Here is a 20992-nt window from a genome sequence, read left to right as displayed (position 1 = left end):
GGATGGGTCAAAATTCAAATTCAAGATGGTGATGTGATTGAAATTGCACCCTCGGAATTTGGATGATTGTAGGCTGCAAAAACAGAAAAGTCCTTCCCCTTCTTCCTTATCCCAAACTTAAATTTAATCAATGGATTAAATTGATTTTGAAACAGTAGTTTCATAGAAAAGTCCCTTGAATGAATCCCAAAAAGTTGTCTTTGTCCAAGTTCCGCTTTTTCCAAATCATTTCTTTTTTAAATCCTCACAGCTCTATGTTTTCCTATAAACTAAAACTAGGACATAACTGGAATGCAATGCTACAGAAGAATTGTACGTTCACAGGAGGTTTCTGAGAGCTTTCAACTCAGCCAAAATAATACAGTGACATGCTGCCCTCCACTGGTATCAAATTTGTATTAACCTTTCCCAAGAAGCTGTCTAGTTTTTCAATCGCTGGTTTCCATATTCCCCCATACAGTAATTCAAAGTTTCCTAAAATCTCTTCAAAAATGTACACAAAGGAAACTTAGTTTGAAGGAAGTGTATTATATCCACTCACATGACTCACTGCCATCTCATTATCAGTATGATTTGTAAACATTTATTATGATTTATAATGAGTTTATCATTATAATTTATTTGAATTTATAAACCGCCCAACTCCAATGGACTTTGGGCATTTCCCTCAAAGATTTCCAAGCTAAGGTGTAATGAGTTATATTCATAAAATATAGTTTGGAATTGTGCCATTCCTTATAATATACAGGTCCCAGTCCATTTCCTTATTTAAACTCAACTATGGGGTAAATCTCTCAGCTATTTGCTGCTCATTTAAATCTCCTAAAGTAGCACACCCACAACTGGCTGGTTTTCATTCAGTTCATTGTTTGGAACATGCCAACCTATCACTGTTGGAAAAGGTTTTAGAGCAGTGATGGCCAACCTGTAACACATGTGTTAAAGGTGACACACTACCATGTTTTGGGTGACACGCCAGCATTCATCAAAACTCATTTTCATGCAATTTGAGAAGGCTGTGTGATGATGGTGTGTGCTCTCATGCAGCCTTTAAAGCCTCCCAAAATTGTGCAAGAATGGGGTGCGCTTTTGTGCAGTTTTTGGAGGCTGAAGAATAGAATAGAATAGCAATGCTATAGAATAGCATTTTCTGAAGCTGCTTCAAGAATTAAGGCCTCGTGCGACCTGGAGAAGCCTTGGGTAGGCTGCAGGGGCCTTTCAACCGAAAAAGAACAGCGCCTGACGGTAAGCAGCATGCAGCAGATCCTGAGGAATGCTGGGAATCATGCTGTTCCCCAAGGCTCATGCATCTTGGAGAATGGCACAATATGGCCTTTCTGAGTGGCAGGTGTAGTGCTAGGACTGAGGTTGACTTCAAGACCTGGGTCTTGACTTCAGGCCTAGTCTCACCATTGCTACTGAGTGCCACTGTCCAGGGTGGGCCTAGATGGGGAGGGGGAGAGAGAATTGGTTCTCTTTTGTTTGTGACATGCCAGGAGGGTAAAGTTAGGCATATTCCAAAATTCTGACACAGCAAGCCCAAATGTTTGGCCACCACTGCCCAAGACCAGTAACTGAATGGTTGAACTCATGGCATCATCACTAACCAGCCAATATATGTTTCTGGAGGCACTGTCTGCCAATAAGTGGTATGTTGCTGCCACCTCCTGGGTGAACATGGAAATTATTGTTGCTATTTCTTTGCCTCCAGCTTCCAGATGTTGAAATAATCAGAACCAAATTACTATGTGAAAAATGAAATGAGAGAGTCAGCATATTTCACATTTCCTGACAATGCTGTGAATCCTTTGTCATCTGGTTTTAACATTCTTAAAAAATATCTCCCTGCAACTCCCTGTAAGTAGTATGTCCTCTAATTCAGCAAATAAAGTCTTAATTGTTTCTTAAACACACTTTATTTTTGCAGAAGCAACATACTTTTCATCGTCAATAAGAAACACACATCAATCACTGACAACTGAATCCAGACATTTCTAGCAGGGATAACAGAGGTAGAATCCCCAAGTGGTACATAAGGCAGAGGAAAATAGAGGAAGGAACTATTTATGAATGTTATGCTCTATAACAGAGGTGTCAAATTTGCCGTGTCACGTTGCCATCACGTGACGTTTCCTGACATTTTTCCAATTTGTGAAACTAGGGAGGACACCCCTGCTCTAGAAGCTGACTCTTCCCATCCTGCTTACAATCTTTTTGGACTGTTGCTTCTGGCAGAAGATACAGAACAATTAAAACACGGACCACACGTTTTCTGAATAGTTTTTATCCCAGAGCTATAATTGCACTCAACAATGAACTAAAGGGCCACCATCAGTGAACTGTTGGAAAGCATTACTTGGTCAGTTGTATGGATGTTTGGGTAGTTTAGGGGTGGGGAATTGTGGTGGGTGGGAGTGTGTTTGGGGATTGTTATGTGTGTTGGACCTAGTCTTTGGGTGTTAAGTGAATTTCATTGTATGGGTATACTGTGTATACACATACAATGACAATAAAGTTATTATTATTATTATACATCTCACTCATGGATAATCAATGTCAATGTGAATGAATCCACGTGAAATTAAGTTTATAATAGCATTTTTCCCACTGAGTAGGTCAGTCTGAACGTCTATCTCTGTGGACTGAGACTTGTGTGTACGTAGCTGATGCCAATTTTGTGTTATTTGCAATAACAGTATGAATGTCAATGGCCAGAAGACAGAGATATCTAGTACATTTTTGATACCCCCTTTATGTTCTTAGTACTCATAAGTAGTCATCTTCTGAATACAGATACCGGGTAGTTATGCTTCTTCAGTATTCTTTACATTAGTAGTTAATTTCATGTTTGACAGTTTCTATTTTCTGAACATGCTCAAGTCAGTTCAGATATGCACCTTGCTGATTCATGTCACACTGTTTGCCTTTTTAATGAAATCATTCATGAATTCCATTCTGGAAATTTATAGAGAGCCTCTGGAGACTTCACATGTTATTAAGGAAAACATAGTCTTAGCCATTTTGTGCATCTTTATTTATTCTGGCTAATGGAAGAATTGGGATTTTTTTTCCCCTGAACTCATCAGAAATCAATCTAAGTAAAAAAAAAAAAAAGAGTTCTAATACTGAGGCAATAAAAATGACTAACCTCTCCAGTTCATTCATAATTTTTCTTAACATTCCATCTTCAGTATTTTGTAGACTTGGAAACCTTAAGTATTTTAATCTTATCTTAGTCCAGGGGCACAGTTGTACTTCACAAACTTTGAGTGTGATCCCCATAGAATTCCAAAAGTTGCTACTAAATGCCATTGTCAATGAGACAGAATGGGAATAAATACATGACAATCATTTTATTAATTACATTGAATTTTATTTACCTGTAAACTATCTGGAGTCAATGTGAGTTTTTAGTCTGAGTCTTCCTCAATATTTTTTGCTGTGTGGCTTCCAATTGGCAAAGTAAAATTTTCAGCCCAGGAAAAAAAAAATACACAAGCCTGTTTTACTTCAGCACCATTCTTTAAATTGTGCCCTTTTCTGTACCCTTTCATTTAGCCTTTTCAGGTATTTTTTTTTTCTACAATGGAAAGGACATGTTTCTGCCAGGATTGTCAAAGTAAATAAATAAAGCAAAACTAAAAAAAAAAAAAAAAGCTTCATGATCCAACAACAAAGCACAACAGATGATGGGACAGATTAAAAGCATATGGCTTAGAACTACTCAAGAACAAACAAACTAGAAATAAAAAGACAACAGATTTGATTGCTACTTAAAAAGAGGAAAGTATTGGACTGTGCTTGAGATGAAGGGCACCCCCTCGATTTGTTAATGATCACCTATAACAATCTATGATAAAACTGTCAAAATGTTCTCAGTGCCAGATCAAGAAGATAAAACTGTGATTAAGGGATTGAAACTGTAGAAGAACTCCATATGCAGAAGAAGAATCACGTAATTTAAAATGGAGAACCATTGGCTGCAGGCTGACTGAAACTATAGCAGGGGTGTCAAACTGGATTTCTTCGAGGGCCGGATCAGCATTGTAGTTCTCCTCCACAGGCTGGTTGGGGGTGGGGGGTGGGGTGGGGAGACAGGATGGACGCCTCCTGCAGCACTCTGCCAGCCAAAACGGGGCACAGAGCGGTCACATTTTAGCTGGCAAAATGCTGCAGGAGGCCATCCAGATGCGCCCCCCCACGCCCCATTTTGCCTGCCAGAGGCATCGCAGGCTGATTCTTTGCTATTTCCAGGCTGGCCCCATGGGCCAGATTTAAGCACCCTGCAGGCCGGATCTGGCCTGGGGGCCTTGAATTTGCCATCCCTGAACTATAGACTTGGTACCAGCAACTGGTTGGTAGCACTATGGAGCTAGGCGCTGTGTTGTCTATTGCCTTTAACCAAGTCAGTTAAAGACAGAGGTGCTGTTTTTGCACAATGTGCTAGGCTTGATTAGTTTTAACCTTGGGTAGTTTTCTTTGTAGCCTGGCAGGGTATATGAAGTCAGCCTGGGTAGTTTATGATTCAGCATGTTGTGTTATCCTATAAAAGAATGATCAACCTATGTTGATTGATGCTGAAGACATCAATATGGAATGCGATCACATGCTTGTAGGATGCTGATTAAATAGTGATGTCAGCACTTCAAGCTGCATTTACTCTAGTGCTGACATAAGAAGGAGAAGCAGAGGCATCTGGAAAGGGATGTTTGACTTTTCACCTACTTATTTTCCCTGGAGATAATATCCTCTAGGAGATGAGAGGGGAGGGGGGAAATTCCTTTGAGCTGGAGCAGTAGATTAGGGTAGAGTGACTTGGAAGATGGCCAATGAGTGCAGAGGAGTGGGGAAAGGAAAGGGAGGGTTTTGGGTCAGGAAGTCAGTGTTGGCTATGATGGAGTTATTTGAGACGACCTCGAAACCTGACAAGTACTTTGATACATTTTCTCAAATGTTATTTATCGCTATCCTCTTCCCCTTTGGAATGGTTGCATAGTTTTGATTCTTGCAGGAGAATGTCCCTAGAATACTTCTGCTCACACTTGTATTGGTGTCATGGTTCCACTACTACTTACATGATTAACTAAAAACAAATCTGAGCCAGCAAAAAGACAAACCTATTGTTTTCTTAGCCGCTCCAAAAAACATTTGCTCTTTTGATAATATCTTAGAAGTGCAACAATGATCATTTCTACTGATTTTTAAGGCTTAACAATAAATCGCATCTCAGCTACAGTATTTGTTTTAAATGTTTAGGAAAGGAGCCAGGGACATTCTCAGCATACTGATGTAAAGGAGAAAGCGAGGAAATATCTAACAAGATCATAAATGATTATTGGCTGATGGCCTTGAAGTTCAACAGTAACATTACCTACCTATTTGTGCAATTTAAAAGCTTTTCTGAGATTCTCTGTGCCAGTTAGGAGCACTTAGATGGACTTTGCTATGTTTTTTTCTCCCTGATTTATGAGGCTGTGGATAATTTTCATTCTTAACCTTGAGGTCATATTCTGCCATCACTTTCACACTGCATATTTCAGAATTTACAATGAGGTGAATAACAAGTCTCTGCCATGAAATTTGCATGCAATTAACATTCTGTTCTTCTCAGAGAGTAAATTTGCTATTAGAATGGTGATATACAGAAGGCATGTAGTAAAATCACTCTATGTTCTAAGCTTGTTTACACATTATAGAGTTGTAGGGGCACGTTATACCACTACTCAGAGTAAATACTGTCAGAATGTAGAAATGGCATTGCAACCAACACCCACCTCAACGATTCAAGATTAGATAAGCAGTATTTTAAAGAAAAGGCCAGATAAATTTTATGGATGAGGAAGTTGGGCTTTGAAGCAAAAATTGCATGTCTAATTACAGAAACATTTCTGTTTTAAAGCAAAGGAAGCCTCTAAATCACTGCCAACTTTTATGAAAATTTTAAATTTTCTTGAAGTTCTGTTTTCTCTTTACTTCTAGCATTGTGAAGAGTCTTTTATTCTCTTCCCATTGGTTTTATTTCGCTAATCCTAAAAGACAGCCCAGAATGATCTGAAATAATCTGGGTAGCTTTCAGAAGAGCTTTGCCCACCCTGGCATTCTGGATCTATCAATAACAGTTCCAGAATTGTAGTCCCAGAACTCTATAGAGCTCTGAATGTGGAAAACTGCTTTCAAAAAAGGAGGTAAAGGAAAGGATGAATCTAAAGTTATCTGGAAGTTAAGTCATGGCAATTGGACTTTTCCTTTTGGTTTGAAATTTAAGCAGCAAAAGTTTCCAACTGAAAAGAAAAGAAGTCCAATTGCCATGACTTAACTTCCAGACAACTCTACCTGGATGACTGAGAATCTTCATCAACGTAATCTAAAGTTAGTTTTACACCAGCATCATTCATTATACATCACTCACATTCATACCCCTTTATCTTTGCAAACCATCCTCACTTCTACCACTACATTTCATCCATAGCATTTTTTAAAAAAAATTCTCATCTCATACGTTTTGAGGCTCTCACTGGTTTTTTCCAACCACAGCCTCCTTGGTCTCCCCCTTCCTCTTAATCCACTCACTCTCCCTTCATAGATTAGTTTAACAATTTGATCCTTATTTATTCTTTCTGTATGACTGACCCATCAGCATTATTTTTTTGCAAGGATTTCTATACTAGAAACTAAAGTAGTGCTAGAAGTTCTCTTGGAAGCCGATACACTGTTGCCTGCACACCATCATTGGAAGAAACAAGCTGAACTGACTGGCACTCAAGATACAAGAGACTAATATTAAATAAACTCATCTGTATGTGAATATGTATGGTATCTAACCTACAGTGATTCTAATTATAATGAACCAAGAACTTGTTAAACTGATGTTATCCCAAAACAAAGCAAAATAGCAACAAATTAAGAATTAAGGAAATAAAAAAATTGTTATTTCTCATTGAAACTATCATTATTCTCTTTTCAACTCTGTGGGTCTCAAACAGCGACAGTATTATCTGGTGCAAATAAGCTGTAGCAGAAGTAGAGATGTGAGCGCAGGCAGGTCCAGAACTGGTTCTGAAACTGTAAAAATCTTTGGGTGGAGGTGCCCAATGAAGCCTAAAAGAGAAATCATGGCTTGCACCCACACTCCAAAAGAGAAAGGGGAAAAAATGTGGTTTTGAATGTGAGGTGTCACTTAGTAATGGAATTGCTGGTCTCAATTGTGGCCAGTAAGCGAGGACTACCTATATGTAGTTTGGACATCATACTAAACCATTATTTATTGATTAAGACTCACTAGTTCACACATTGCATTAACCCATAAACCAGAAAGAGGAGGTTTATTTCATGTACTGAACTGAGTCCAAAATAATCCAAAATAAATTAGTTGCTCATTATGATTTAGAATGACATGTTCCTCTGATAATTCTATCAAGTTGACTACAAACATTTCATCTATTGCTATCTGCTAATATAAAGATTTTGCCTATTTATTCATTTACATGTATATCACTACACCATTACCACCCAGAAGATCTTGATGTAAGTCACAATTTTTTAAAACAAGATTAAATAATACAAACATGTAAAATAAAGGTGTTAATTAAAGAGTCCATTGGGTAGAGGAGAAGGAGGAGAAGGAAGAAGGAAGAAGAGGAGGAGGAGGAGGGGAGGGGGCGGAGGGGGAGGAGGAGAAGGAGGAGCAAAAGAAGAAGGAGGAGAAAGAGAAAGAGAAGGAGAAGGAGAAGGAGAAGAAGGAGAAGGAGAAGGAGAAGGAGAAGGAGAAGGAGAAGGAGAAGGAGAAGGAGAAGGAGACATGCACAGTGAGAACCCCACACACAATAGTAATTGCAGTACTATAATGAGGCATGGATAAGAAGTCCTGGCAGTGAGGACTTCTGGTGTCAGACACAAGAAACAGAAGCAGCAACCTCATCTCCAAAAGGCTGTCATAAAAGAAAAAGCCTTTTCCCCAACCTCGTTTGCTAATCCACAAGTAGATAACCTTTCTTCAGTTAAATGTTATGCCTCTTTCTTCCTGCATCTGCTTTAGATTTATAATGCATATGTAAAGAAGTTGCTTAATGAATGCTCATTAAGCAACTTCTTTACATGCATTATAACTCTAAAGCAGAAGGACAATGAGGACATGCAGTCCTTCTAATTTTCCTTATATATTCAGGGTGGAATCTATTGAAAGTGATAGAGGAACTGCTTGCCTCCCTTATCCCATTGAGTTTGCCTATAAACTGCCCATCATTTACAACCCTAGACTTTACACCTTACAATTTTACAGCAATTACGTGTCATCAATCTTGTTTATCTGTAAGCCTGTGCTGTAATGAGCTTTGTTACACTTACTGTAATGTGTAGTCTCTCATTGATAATAGCTTTGGATTTTGTCTGAACCCAGACCACAGTATCCTTGTGTTTGTGTATCAATACTGCTCTTAGAGTCTAATTGTATTACAATGTGGTGTTAAAGAATAATGCAAATATAAGTTTTAGTGGAAGCGTTACCTGGACCAGTACAAAGAACCTTTTCTTCCATCTCTTCCAGACATTTTTGCCGATGGCCCACAAATATCTATAAAAGCAGCAAGAAAAAACTTCATTAGGGGATTTTAAAAATAAATAAATAAATAAGAATTTCATTGTTTGCATTGGGCAGTTTTTGCTGGAAACTGGAACTAAACACCAGCTTTAGCAAAAAAAAAAAAAAATGTTGCAAATTGTGTTGTGGCTATGGAATCCTACAAACAACCATTAATTGTCAACCAGTTGCCAAGCTCCAAAATCAGATCACATGATCACAGGGAGGTGGGAGTGGTGATCTTTTAAGTTGATGACTGGCTCAACTGCTTCTGTGTTTTCTTCTATGGAAAAGAGAAGTGAGCTAATCTTTTAGCATTCTTCTATAGGAGGAGTGGCAGAAGCTGGGGGCAGAGTCAAAAGAGTGACTCTACATAGTGACTCTAGACTGATTCCTCTTTTGACTCCACCTCTAGCTTCTGCTAATCCTTCTTCTACATCTCGCTAGTCTCTATCTCCAATAATCAGTTGTTCTACATTAAGAAAGAGGCATCAATATTCCTTCTTTTTCTTTGCACAAAAAAAATAGTCTGGAATCTGTCTGGAATCTATCATGATATTCCTTCTGACAGGTACTATTTCACTTTCAAATTTCATTAGATTACTTTCTGTCTCAGACTAGAAAAATTACCGGCACTTTTTAAAAATAAAATTGTAAAGGACCATAGTTGGAAAATGCCAGCAGTGATCACACTCTGATTACAATTTTGTTCAGCACCATCAGGTGTGACAACACAGCTGGTGTTAGCTAAGAAAGTGATTAAATTAAATTAAATTAGAATGTGCTGATGGTCATTTTAAAACAGATAAGACAAATTTGTGGAACATAAACATATGAATGGCTATTGATCATGAAAAGCCATATGGAGTCTCCATGATGTTTGATTCCTAAAAGCTACATGGAAAGAATAAAGCATGGTTATTGTATTATATCCTTCCAGTAAGCTTCCAATTTATTTAGTTTTATTATTTATAATTTTTTTAATATTGCCCATCACACTTACATCCGTCTGGGTAGTTTACAAATAAAATGGAAAATCATATAAAAGCGATATGATTTGGTGGCACAGTGATTAGAATGCAGTATTGCAGGCTAACTCTGCTCACAGCCTGGAGTTTGATCCTGATGGGGCTCAAGGTTGACTTGGCCTTCCATCCTTTCAAGGTCAGTAAAATGAGGAGCCAGATTTTGGGAGCAATATGGTGACATTGTAAACTGCTACTAGAATGCTGTAAGTGCTATTGCTATAGTTAAAAACAAAGTAAAAAAAAAAACCCAGATTAAAACAAAGCTAAAAAGAACAATTACAAAATTAAAAGGAAGAATCTTCAGCCCACCAACTACCCCTAGAGCAGTGGTGGGTTTCAAATTTTTTTACTACCGGTTCTGTGGGTATGGTTTGGTGGGCATGGCATGGCTTGGTGGGCGTGACTTGGTGGGTGTGGCACTGTAAAATCTCCATTCCCATCCCACTCCAGTGGAAGGTTACTGCAAAATCTCCATTCCCACCCCACTCCAGGGGAAGGTTACTGCAAAATCTCCATTCCCACCCCACTCCAGGGGAAAGATACTGCAAAATCCCCATTTCTTCCCGATCAGCTGGGACTTGGGAGGCAGAGAATAGATGGGAGAGGAGCCAGTCAGAATTTTTACTACCGGTTCTCCGAACTATTCAAAATTTCCGCTACCAGTTCTCCAGAACTGGTCAGAACCTGATGAAACCCACCTCTGCCCTAGAGTTGCATGGCATTGTTCAATTGCAGGGCCAATTGGCAGAGTCTGATCTTAATGCTCTTCCAGGAGGGCAGGAAAGTAGGGGCCTGCAAGATGCTCCCTAGGGTGGGGGATGCAGCAGAGAAGGCTCTGTTCCTAGTCTCCACCAGTAAAATTCTTTGACAACAGGGTTTGTAATATGCCTTCCCTCTCTGCCTGGGTGTGATGGGTTCAAGAAATCAGGAATTCAAATAATCTGGTCTCATGCTTTAAAGGCAATGACCAACATTTTAAATTGGACCCGGGAGCTAATTGGCACCCAATGCAATATATGTAGCAGAGGTTAGATTGTAACTTCTTGGCTATCATTAGTGACAAAATGCTGAACAGATGGTCCAAAAATATAGCATCTATGTTTTTATTGCAAGTTGGGATAAAAGAGACATACTAATAGGGCTGGATTAGATTAGAATCCCATCAAGATGTATATTGTATCTGGTGAGAGATTAGAATATTATTTTCATACTGCTCTCCATTCCCCCATACATGTCTTACATCTTCAGCATTGCTCTTTAAAATGTAGGGATACAATTTCAATGGAAAAGATGCACAAAATGTAGCCTAATGCATGTAAGGGTAGATTATGCAGTCAATGATGGGGTGAAATCTTTATGAAAAGTGAGGACTGTCCACACTGAATTTTACATACCTTGTTTCCCCCAAAATAAGACATCCCCTGATAATAAGCCCAATCGGGCTTTTGAGTGCATGGCAATAAGGCCAAACGCTTATTTCAGGGTTCAAAAAAATATAAGACAGGGTCTTATTTTCAGGGAAACACAGTACATACTTTCTTAAAAAAAAAGTCCACATGTCCAAATCTAATACTGTAGCAGTCTACATAGACCAGGTGTGCTGTGTATTTGGATTCCATGATAAAATTAAATTTGTTTTAATTTAATAAACCAATACTTCACTCACAATTTACAATTTGTTAATAATAAATAAATAAATAAATAAATAATTCTCCTTTCTGTTGGATGAAGAATGACAAATCGATGCAACATGGAGGAGAGTACAAGGGTGCTGTAAATCTGCCTGTCTGTTCTATGTGAAGAGGCTGAGTGTGAATAAAAGTCTTCTCTAACATGGGTCCAGGAATAATTCAGAAAGATTATTTTATGTTTATATGTTAAGAAGATAAGAAGCCATAAAGAGTGAAACACTATTTCAATTTGTTAGATCATGTGAAAAGTAGCAATGCTTTACACATTCCACTAAACACATTTTAATGGAATTCCTCATAGGAAAATGTAGAGAGAGACTCCATAAAGCCAGTCCATAAGCTGAGCACATTGTAGTTAAATTATCTCTCCAATAAATAATCTAAAACAATAACTACAGGAAAGCATAATAATAATAATAATAATAATAATAATAATAATAATAATAATAATAATAATAATAATACATCCTCCGACGATACCTTAACAGTTCCTAGGTCCTTGTTTAGGACTCGAGCTGCTGAGCTATTAACCAGCCTCAAAGGCTGTGAATCTCACTACAGATTATATAATAATAATAATAATGATAATAATAATAATAATATCTCATATGCCCTCATTTAAATATTGAGCATTTCTATTTGTAAAGATCTTTCTTTTGTAGAATCAATGTAATTTTCCTGTAAGTAGATTTTTTGTAATATCGTATCGTATCGTATCGTATCGTATCGTATCGTATCGTATCATATCGTATCATTTATATTTATAGGCTGCTCCATTTCACCATGATGCTGGGTGGGTGAACAGTATGCATTTAAAACAATCCAATACAAACAATAGCAAATACCTGAAAAAGTAGCAGAAGTTGCAACCAAGGAATTGCCTCCACAAGAGGTTCATCACCTAGTTTAACCCAAAACCTGCATTTTAAGGGCTTATCTGAATAATGTCTGGGTGGAGGCCATACAAATCTTTGGGGATGTTCATTCTAGAAGGCAGGAGCTGTGACAGAAAGGGTCTGCTTCTTGGGTTCTATCACATGATACTTAATTCAAAGAACCAGGAGGATGCCCACCTGACTGGATCGTGTACTATGGGCAGAAACTATGAAAGATAGGATGCCCCTTGAATAACCAGGCTGTATGCCATGAAGGGCTTTATTAGGTAATAACCAGCACCTTGAACTGCAGCCAAAATTCATGTAGCAGAATTGTTATTTAGGTACACCATGCGTGGGGGGGAATCAAACTGAGTTTCTGCCTGCATTTGAGAAAAACAGCTGCAGCCAAGCAACAGTGCTTCCCACACCCACCTCTCCAAGAATAGGTTCAACATACCGTTTCTCAGGGCAGTAAATGTTTACAGCTCCAGAAATCTGAGACGAGATGGGCTCATTCATTCATTCATTCATTCATTCATTCATTCATTCACCCATTCATTCATTCATTCATTCATTCATTCATTCATTCATTCAATCATTTCTCTCCCCCCCACCCAGTTGACTCATAAGCATCCATGCCTATGTTCCAGGTGTCTAGCTCATTGAGCCATAACCTGGCATTTTTAGGAACGTGCTGACATCCATATGCAACTTCATCCCACCCAAACCTTTAGTCTGCAAAAGTATGACTTTGTAAGAGAAAAAGAAGACAACAAGTATATTAGGAAGGAAGAAGTGTTGTTTGAAATGTATGATTCATACAGGCAAGCAAATTGTGGCCAAATGCCAGGATGACAAGCTACAGTAAACAGCCCATTGTGGTGTGACTGTGCCTGAAGCTTGGCACAGAGATTGGCAGGGAGCTTGGTAAGAACCAAGAAGAAGAGAATTCACACAGGACTTCTGGCTGACATCGCAGCGGGATCGGACATGGAGAGTGGGTCTCCTCGCTCCCGTGCCAAATTCTCCCCGTTGGTGGGCTCTGAAAGGAGCCAAAGCCGCCTTGGAGGGGTGGTGAAGCAAAGAGGGATACCCTGCAAGGTCTGGGATAGTTGTAGCTGTCCTACTTGACCCGGGGCTTTCTTTCCCTCTCAGCCACAATGAGGAGAAGACATAGCTTAAGATGGCTGCCATGAAGTTGAGACAGCCGATGACCACCGAAGCTTTGAGCTGGAGTGGATTTTGGTGAACAGTATGGAACTGGGTGAGAGGATTATTTTTTACCCAAAACTTAACCCCAAAAGAGAAATCTGGATTTACTCAGAACTATTGAAAGTGGCGATCAGACACTTTGAGAAAATTACCAGACTGGAAAGAAAGGATTAAAGTGGGGGGGGGGAGGGGAAAAACCCTTTTTTTGGGTCTTTAAAAATGCAAGAAATTGGACTTTCAAATTGGGAAGACATGGCATTGGGAAGGCAATTTAAAATATTGAAATTAAGGATTTAAAATTTAACATTGGTTCTATAATTGAATTACAATTTAAAATAATTAAAACCAGATTTTTAGTAACAGTGAAAATTAACCTAAGAGCGCCACCTGCTGATGAAAGGAAAATATACAAGCCTGGGAATACCCATTTAAAGGACTGTGAAAATATTTACTGGACTATATACATCTACGCTATGACCACTGGAGATTTAAATATGAGAACAAGGAAGACATTTAATAAAAGTGACCCCTGAGCGTTAAACTATTTATTTGAATCTAGAAAGGTGACTCAAAGAGGCTTGGATAACTCCCTGGGCTATATAAATGGACCTGACTGACTATTTATTCATAAAGATAGGATGAAAGCAAGAATATGAATAGAGTTATTTTGTATGTTTAAATAATATTGTGATTGGCATTAGAATAATATACTGAAATATTGAATAATGAAATAATGAAGGATAAATAATGACTAATAAAATGATGAAAGAACATATTTTAATACTTGTATAAACAGGTATATTAATAGTGGAATCATATGGATTGGATGGAATCTAAAGAATATGAACAGAATTAATTTGTATGTTTAACTAATATTGTGATTGGTATTAGAATTGCATATTTAAATATTGGACAACGAAATAATGATAGTACTGTAATACAAAGGGAACATCTTTTAATATAATGGTCACATGAATAAAAGTTAGAATAAAGATAGAAATAAGAGAAAGGGGGAATACTAGTATATACATTATTATAAGATAAGATAATTGTAATAATAAGAGAGAGATTTAGAAACAGCTTAAGATGGCTGCCACAAAGTTGAGACAGCCGATGACCACCGAAGCTTTGAGCTGGAGTGGATTTTGGTGAACAGTATGGAACTGGGTGAGAGGATTATTTTTTACCCAAAACTTAACCCCAAGTTAAGAGAAAGAGAAATCTGGATTTACTCAGAACTATTGAAAGTGGCGATCAGACACTTTGAGAAAATTACCAGACTGGAAGGAAAGGATTAAAGTGGGGGGGGGAGGGGAAAAAACCCTTTTTTGGGGTCTTTAAAAATGCAGGAAATTGGACTTTACAAACTTTAAGACTTTTATTTATTATAAGGGCTAACAATCAAAGACTTGTTTATATGACTACATCAATTCTCAAAAGCTAGGAGTGTGGAGTCAACTCAGGGCAATAGGAAAGTGTGTTACAATAAAGTGCCTTGTGCAATGTGGTTTATCCAGTCTTAGAAAACAGAGAACCCTCACATAGTCCCTCCTTCAGAACCAGCTTCAACCTCTCAATATTCTTCAAGGACTCCCCCATATACTGAGCAATGCACCATGCAATCATGAGCTGAACAAAATATGAATGATTGTGTAAAGTGCCTCCTAATTGTGGTATGGGCACAACTGGTACAATAGGTGAACTTATTTGAAGGTCTTCCTGGCTGTCATGGCCTCCTGCTCAAAAAAGTCCCCCAAATTTTGGGGCAGTTCAGGACTAAAGAGAGGCAGCATTGGAGAAGTTCAGGACTAAAGAGAGGCAGCACTTGGGTTTGAGCTTCAGCCTGTTCCTTTCCTCCAGGCCTCATCATTATTTCAAAGACCTTGACAACACATTCAGAATATTATATGCCTAATTATGATGGCATAATCAGGATATTCAAAGAAACAGGTTATCATTATTATGAATATTCTGATTATACAATAAGGAATTTACTATTCTAAAAATTCAATGCAAGAAATAAAATACATGGAAATTACACCGATTTATATTTTATTGTTCCTTTTTTAGAATAATAATATTGTTAGTTCACATGCAGGACAGAGACTAGAGATTACTTTCAGAAGACATTTGTTTTAAAAGATTAAGAGAGGTCAAAGCTACCAGTGAATAAAATGTCAATCATTCTCAAAAAGATGAAAATTAAATCCCATTGATTCCATTTCTAATACAAACTCTGGGAGAAGGAGGAGATATTTTTCAATTATTATAATATTGGAAAATATGGTAACTTGCAATCACTGTCGTTTGCAAAAAAAAAAAAAAAAAAAAAGTCACTTACCCAGAATGTTTCATATTCTGAGGTTTATCCATTCGGACAGCAAGCTTGATTTTCAGGTCTTGATCAGGACAGTTTTTGGAAACAGCCATTTTGTGCCATTCAGATTGTTTGGGGCTATTTGGTGTCGGATGAAGAACAACCTGAAGACAAAGTTTTAACATGCAGAGATTTAGATGCTATGAATATATATTGAATCTCTCAGAATTATTTTGCTCCCAGATAAGAGTTCCTGCGATACCATCATAATAAAAATGATGTTAACTTTCATTGTTGTCATATCAGCCCAATGAAAAGTAAAGTAAATGAATTTTCTATTCCACTAAACAATATTATGCAGATTTGTCACTTTTTCTTCTTTAATGTTTAAAGAACATTGTAAAAATTAGAGGTCTTTTTAGGATCTACCATGTAATTCTGTGACTGGGCAGGGTGATTGCACCAAAAAAGTCTTGTGCCTTTTCTCAGCATTACCAACTGTGATGCGACTTAAAAGAGGTCATGTTGTTCCAACATAAGCAGAGATGGGATTCAGCTGGTTCTGTCCGGTTCGGGAAAACCGGTAGTGGCGACTGCGGGAGGCTCCACCTATCCACCCGGATGTAATGCACAAGCAAAGAGCATGCACGGTAGGCCTTGCGCATGCGCGCGCTCACATTTGCGAACAGGTAGGGAAGGTAAGTGAATCCCACCTCTCAACGTAAGCCTAATTGTTTCTGGTTTGACTTTGCATGCATAAGGTGAGAATTAGACTTCTGTGTCACTGCACGTCAGGTAACGTATGCATTTGGCATTTGGAGACAGTTGCATAGCTGTTGCATTTATGAGCCATGGCAGCGCAATGTTTAGAATGCAGTATTGCAGGCTAATTCTGCTGGCTGCCAAATGCCTGCAGCTCTGCAATTTGATTGTCACCAGTTCAAGGTTGACTCTGCCTTCCATCCTTCGGCAAAATGAGGACCCAGATTATTGGGAGCAATATGCTGACTTGTAAACTGCTTAGAGAAGGCTGTAAAGAAACATGAAGCAGTATATAAATCTAAGTGCTGTTGCTATTGCTATTTATAATTCTGTGAATGTTAACATTCTGACTAGGGGTGGCATTAGAAAACTTCCCAACAGGAAGTTGGATCAAATGATCAGCATGCACCTCCTCACAACATATAGTTGAGATTTGGGAGGTGTGCGAGTTGACCCATCTGCAACCATTTGTAACCTACACTTACCCATCAATCTATGCACAGTGTAGGTATGTGCTGATGCCTATGCACATTTGTGACAAGTCTAAATCAAGCTTAAGCCTGATTTAGTCATGCTGAGTCACATCATGACTCAGCATGATATGGGGACTGGGTTAATAGCGACTGTACCTGAAAACTAAGAAGTAGCACAAAAGAGAAAAGAATTCCAATCTGTCATATCAAAGTCCAATGTGTAGTTTGGAAGTGCAGCGTTCAAGAATCCAAGTATGGATCTACTCTGAAGTAACTCTTCGGATTGCTCCCTGTTCTTGGGGTCTCACAGCCCTTCCCCTTTTTTACATGCATTGTGAGCCAACAAGAACCCAGCAATCTTAATCTGTCCTAATTTGTATATATAGTTTGTTCTTCAAATACTCTTTAATACTCATTACTTATTTTATTGGGAGGTATAAGGTGGAAGACATTCACAAAGATACAGTCTTGGAACTGAGAGTACTGCAATAAATTTTAATTGGTCACAAGTAATTTAAGCATGCCCAATAATAATAGTATTAAAAAGTCATTAAAAAAAGAGAAATACATTAAAATATGTCTACAGAACTATTTGTACTTTAATATATTAAACATGAAGAGAAGAAAAGCAATTGAGGTTAAATTCAAGTGGTGGAAGTTCATTTTATTGAATGAAATATAGTTAATGTAGCTAAATTATCCTCTGTGCTGGAAATGAAAATACAAAGTTTCAAGGGTTAACCCATACATAAAATGATAGAAAGTTCAGAAGGTCAATATAAGTACGTGCATTTTGACCCAACATATTGATAATATATTTAATCAGAGAAAAGAGCTAAGTGAAGCATGAGAGCGGTCTTCATTTTACAGACTCCTACTTCTCCTCCTTTTTGCGTTTCTCATCTGTTTTTTTTATTCCTTGCATTTTTAAAGTTTCTCTCTCTCTCTCCCCCTCCCTCCCTCCCTCCCTCCCTCTCTGTCTGTCTGTCTGTCTGTCTGTCTCAAAACCTGAGCTCCACATGTCTGGGTGAGTTCCTGTCCTGGCCCCAACTCCTGCCAACCTAGCAGTTTGAAAGCATGCAATTGCAAGTAGACACATAAGTACCACTTTGGTGGGAAGGTAAGAGCACTCTGTGAGATCATTATGACCACTTGACTGTAGAAATGTCTTCAGACAACACTGGCACAATGGCCTTGAAAAGGAGATGAGCACTGCCCCCATAGCAGGGGTGTCAAACTCGCGGTGTCACATTGGCGTCACATGATGTATCGTGACTTTTTGCTAAAATGGCAGTGGGCGTGGCCACTATATATATTGCCCTATATATATTCATTCAAATTATCCTTCTAAATTTTCTATCAGGACAAACTCACTCTATCTTCCTTTTTTTTTTTTCTAATTAGAGATTTCCTATCCTCCTCTCTGAAACTCCTCACTTCCTTGTTGCCTGATTTGTACTGTCTTTGGGTAGTTAACCAAATAGTTGCTGTCTAATTATAAAAACAATCCATTCTTGTAAAAATAAGTAATAGACTGCACACCACTTTATTCTGGATAATTCCCTCATCAAAGCTCCATAGTTTTGTTTTAGCATCTTAGGACTTTGGTTTATAAATCATGACACACTGTTTTCAGCAGTGTATTTGTAGATATGTAAATGAGGACTTAAGTTAGTAGCAGAAATTCAATTGCTCAGATTGTAATAGACCTTAAAAATATTTTTTTTGCCTCTACTCTACTCGGTTATAGAATAAAAAATGTACATCCACGCAGACAGTCTCATTTATCATCAGCATGTACAATAAAATTACTTCAAATTAGAGCTAGGACTTAATAACTTATACAAAAGACTGGCGGGGGGGGGGGGAGAGGGAAGGGAGAGAAAGTAGGTGTTTTTAACTGAAGAACAGTGAGTTATCTGGCACACTCCAGTTAAGGTTATTAAAGTTAAATTTAAGCCTATAAGGCATATGCTTTTTGTGTCCCATACAGCAGTAAGTGAAGAGCAGAGGAGGGTGAGTAGAGGCAAAGCAGAGCCCGAAAGAATTTATTGGCAATTATATCTGTCACCAAGATAAATGCTGCTGAAGGCACTATGGGGGGAAAAAAATGACATCTACATAGAGGGAAAAAAAAGAAGAGACACTCAGGAGTGTGGTATCACTGGGAACCTGTTATATAATAATAATAATTTAAAAAAAGTTGGCGTTATTATCTGCTTTAGCAGCTGGAGGAAGAAATGGACAGGCCACACTTAATTCAACCGCAGCTGTGCTGCTAACCTGAATATGCTGAATTATCTACTGATCGGCAGAGATGATAAATGAAATTCATTCCGTAGATCCATAGATTCAGAGTTACTCTGGCAACCTTGCCCTACCTGAGGTAGATTGTTAACAGCCTCAGAAGCAATCCCATCTCTGCTCTAAAATGAGATCAGCATTGATTTGCACTCATCTCTGGGAAATAAATTATTCGGATCCTCCCCTCTCCCCTTCTCCTCCTAATGCCTTGGCCTGGCCAATGAACGAAGACACTAGTGCTTCTATTACTATTTATTTGATGTTTACCCCACCATTATTATTTATAAAGAACTCAATGTGACGAACATACTTCATACTGTTATATACCTCTTCCTATTTTCTCCACAACCAACAAACCAGTGAGGTGAGTTGGGCTAAGAGAGAATGACTGGCCCAGCTGATTTTTCATATCTAAAGCAGGACTAGAATTCACCATCTCCTGGTTCCTAAGCCAGCACCTTAACCACTAGACTAAATTAGTTATGGGGGCAGGGGAGGGTCTTTCTCAGGATACACAATCTAAAGTTCACCACTCAGCAATAATATTTTAACTTCCTTTAGTGAACTGAAGCAACATTAATTTCATATGTTAACTACATAGAATTGGTTTCACACCCTTCCCTTCCCTTCCCCTCCCTTCCAATCCTGTGTTCTTTCCAATAGTTTAAGATGTTTATTTTAGGGATGGCTCGTTACTGAGATGAGAAAGTTCCCCTTTTCCCTACCTCCTTTAACAGTAATTTTCAACTCTGAATTTTTTGGGACTGTATCTCATCAATTTGGGGGAAATATGAAATCCCTGTGTTCTCTTTCATGCAAGGTTCTCAGTCAGCATTCTCTTTAAAATGCTTTACCAATGTGGAAATTGCAGAAATGTATTTCAGGGCCTACTTTCAGCCTCCTGCAGGGGTATTGTGTGTATATGTGTGTGTGTGTGTGCACGTGCGCATGTGCACATGTTCACTGTGTCTTCAAAATTGAAAATTGACATTTGAGTTTCTCAAAGAGCTGTCTAAACTTTCCTTCCATCTTCAAGAAATGTTTCGCCACCTCTACTTCTACCACAGCATATTTATTTATTGAATTTCCTGTACGGGCCGTCCATCTCACCAACAAGGGGACTTTGGATGCCTTACAAGTGATTAAAAAGGTGAAACAATTAAAGTTAAGAAGTGTTACATAAGAATGAAGACCAAGGGGACAGACAGCATGGAGGTAAGTTATGCCATAAATAAGAGATGCAATCATTACCATTACCATTACCATTCCCATCATTACATTATTTGCTGGTGCGGTCACCAGCTGTGCCTGCCCTTACCCGCCCAAGTTCTTTGTCTTCCAAAGCCAGGACACCGGTACTCTCCGTAAACAGCTTCACCTTCACAGCCGGAAGGGCGTGTGTCGTGGAAAAGTCACCCTGAGTTCCCCAGCTGTGAAAACATCCACAAGAAAGACATTAGGGGAAAAAAAAAAAGCAGCAGCAGCAACAGCTTGCCACCTCAGCACTGTCACCTTGGAGGGGAAAAGGTTAACGCAAATGTCACCAACTGTCATTTATAGTTTTTTTTTTTTTAAAAAGCAACAGGAGTGCCATTGTGCTAATTAATTAATGTGGCAAAAAAACCTGCAAGACAACAACTCAGCAATGTTGAAAAACTTCCCCTGGAAAGGCAACAGACTAAAACAAAGCCAACAGTAGCAAATGGCATGCTTGCATTTGGGTTTATTTTGCAACTCAGTAAAAAGAAGACT

At 38.4% G+C, this 20992-nt stretch overlaps 1 protein-coding gene across 21 annotated transcripts in view; it reads right to left on the bottom strand.

Moving 5' to 3' along the window:
- The window catches only part of CADPS (calcium dependent secretion activator), a 453285-nt gene that overhangs the window by 200484 nt on the left and 231809 nt on the right, over positions 1–20992 (bottom strand). For all 21 annotated transcript variants that reach the window (XM_087883748.1, XM_060684201.2, XM_060684202.2 and 18 more), the window contains exons 7-9: positions 20559–20670; positions 15726–15865; positions 8503–8569 (exon numbers count right to left, since the gene is read on the bottom strand). In XM_087883748.1, coding sequence (XP_087739874.1) covers positions 8503–8569; positions 15726–15865; positions 20559–20670 — 319 coding nt within the window. The remainder of the gene's footprint in view (positions 1–8502; positions 8570–15725; positions 15866–20558; positions 20671–20992) is intronic.

The sequence above is a fragment of the Pantherophis guttatus genome, chromosome 2, assembly GCF_059756535.1.
Source record: "Pantherophis guttatus breed Tessera chromosome 2, ASM5975653v1, whole genome shotgun sequence".
Taxonomy (NCBI): Eukaryota; Metazoa; Chordata; class Lepidosauria; order Squamata; family Colubridae; genus Pantherophis; species Pantherophis guttatus.
The sequence above is the reverse complement of the archived record's forward strand: the minus strand, read 5'-3'. Positions and strand labels throughout refer to the sequence as shown.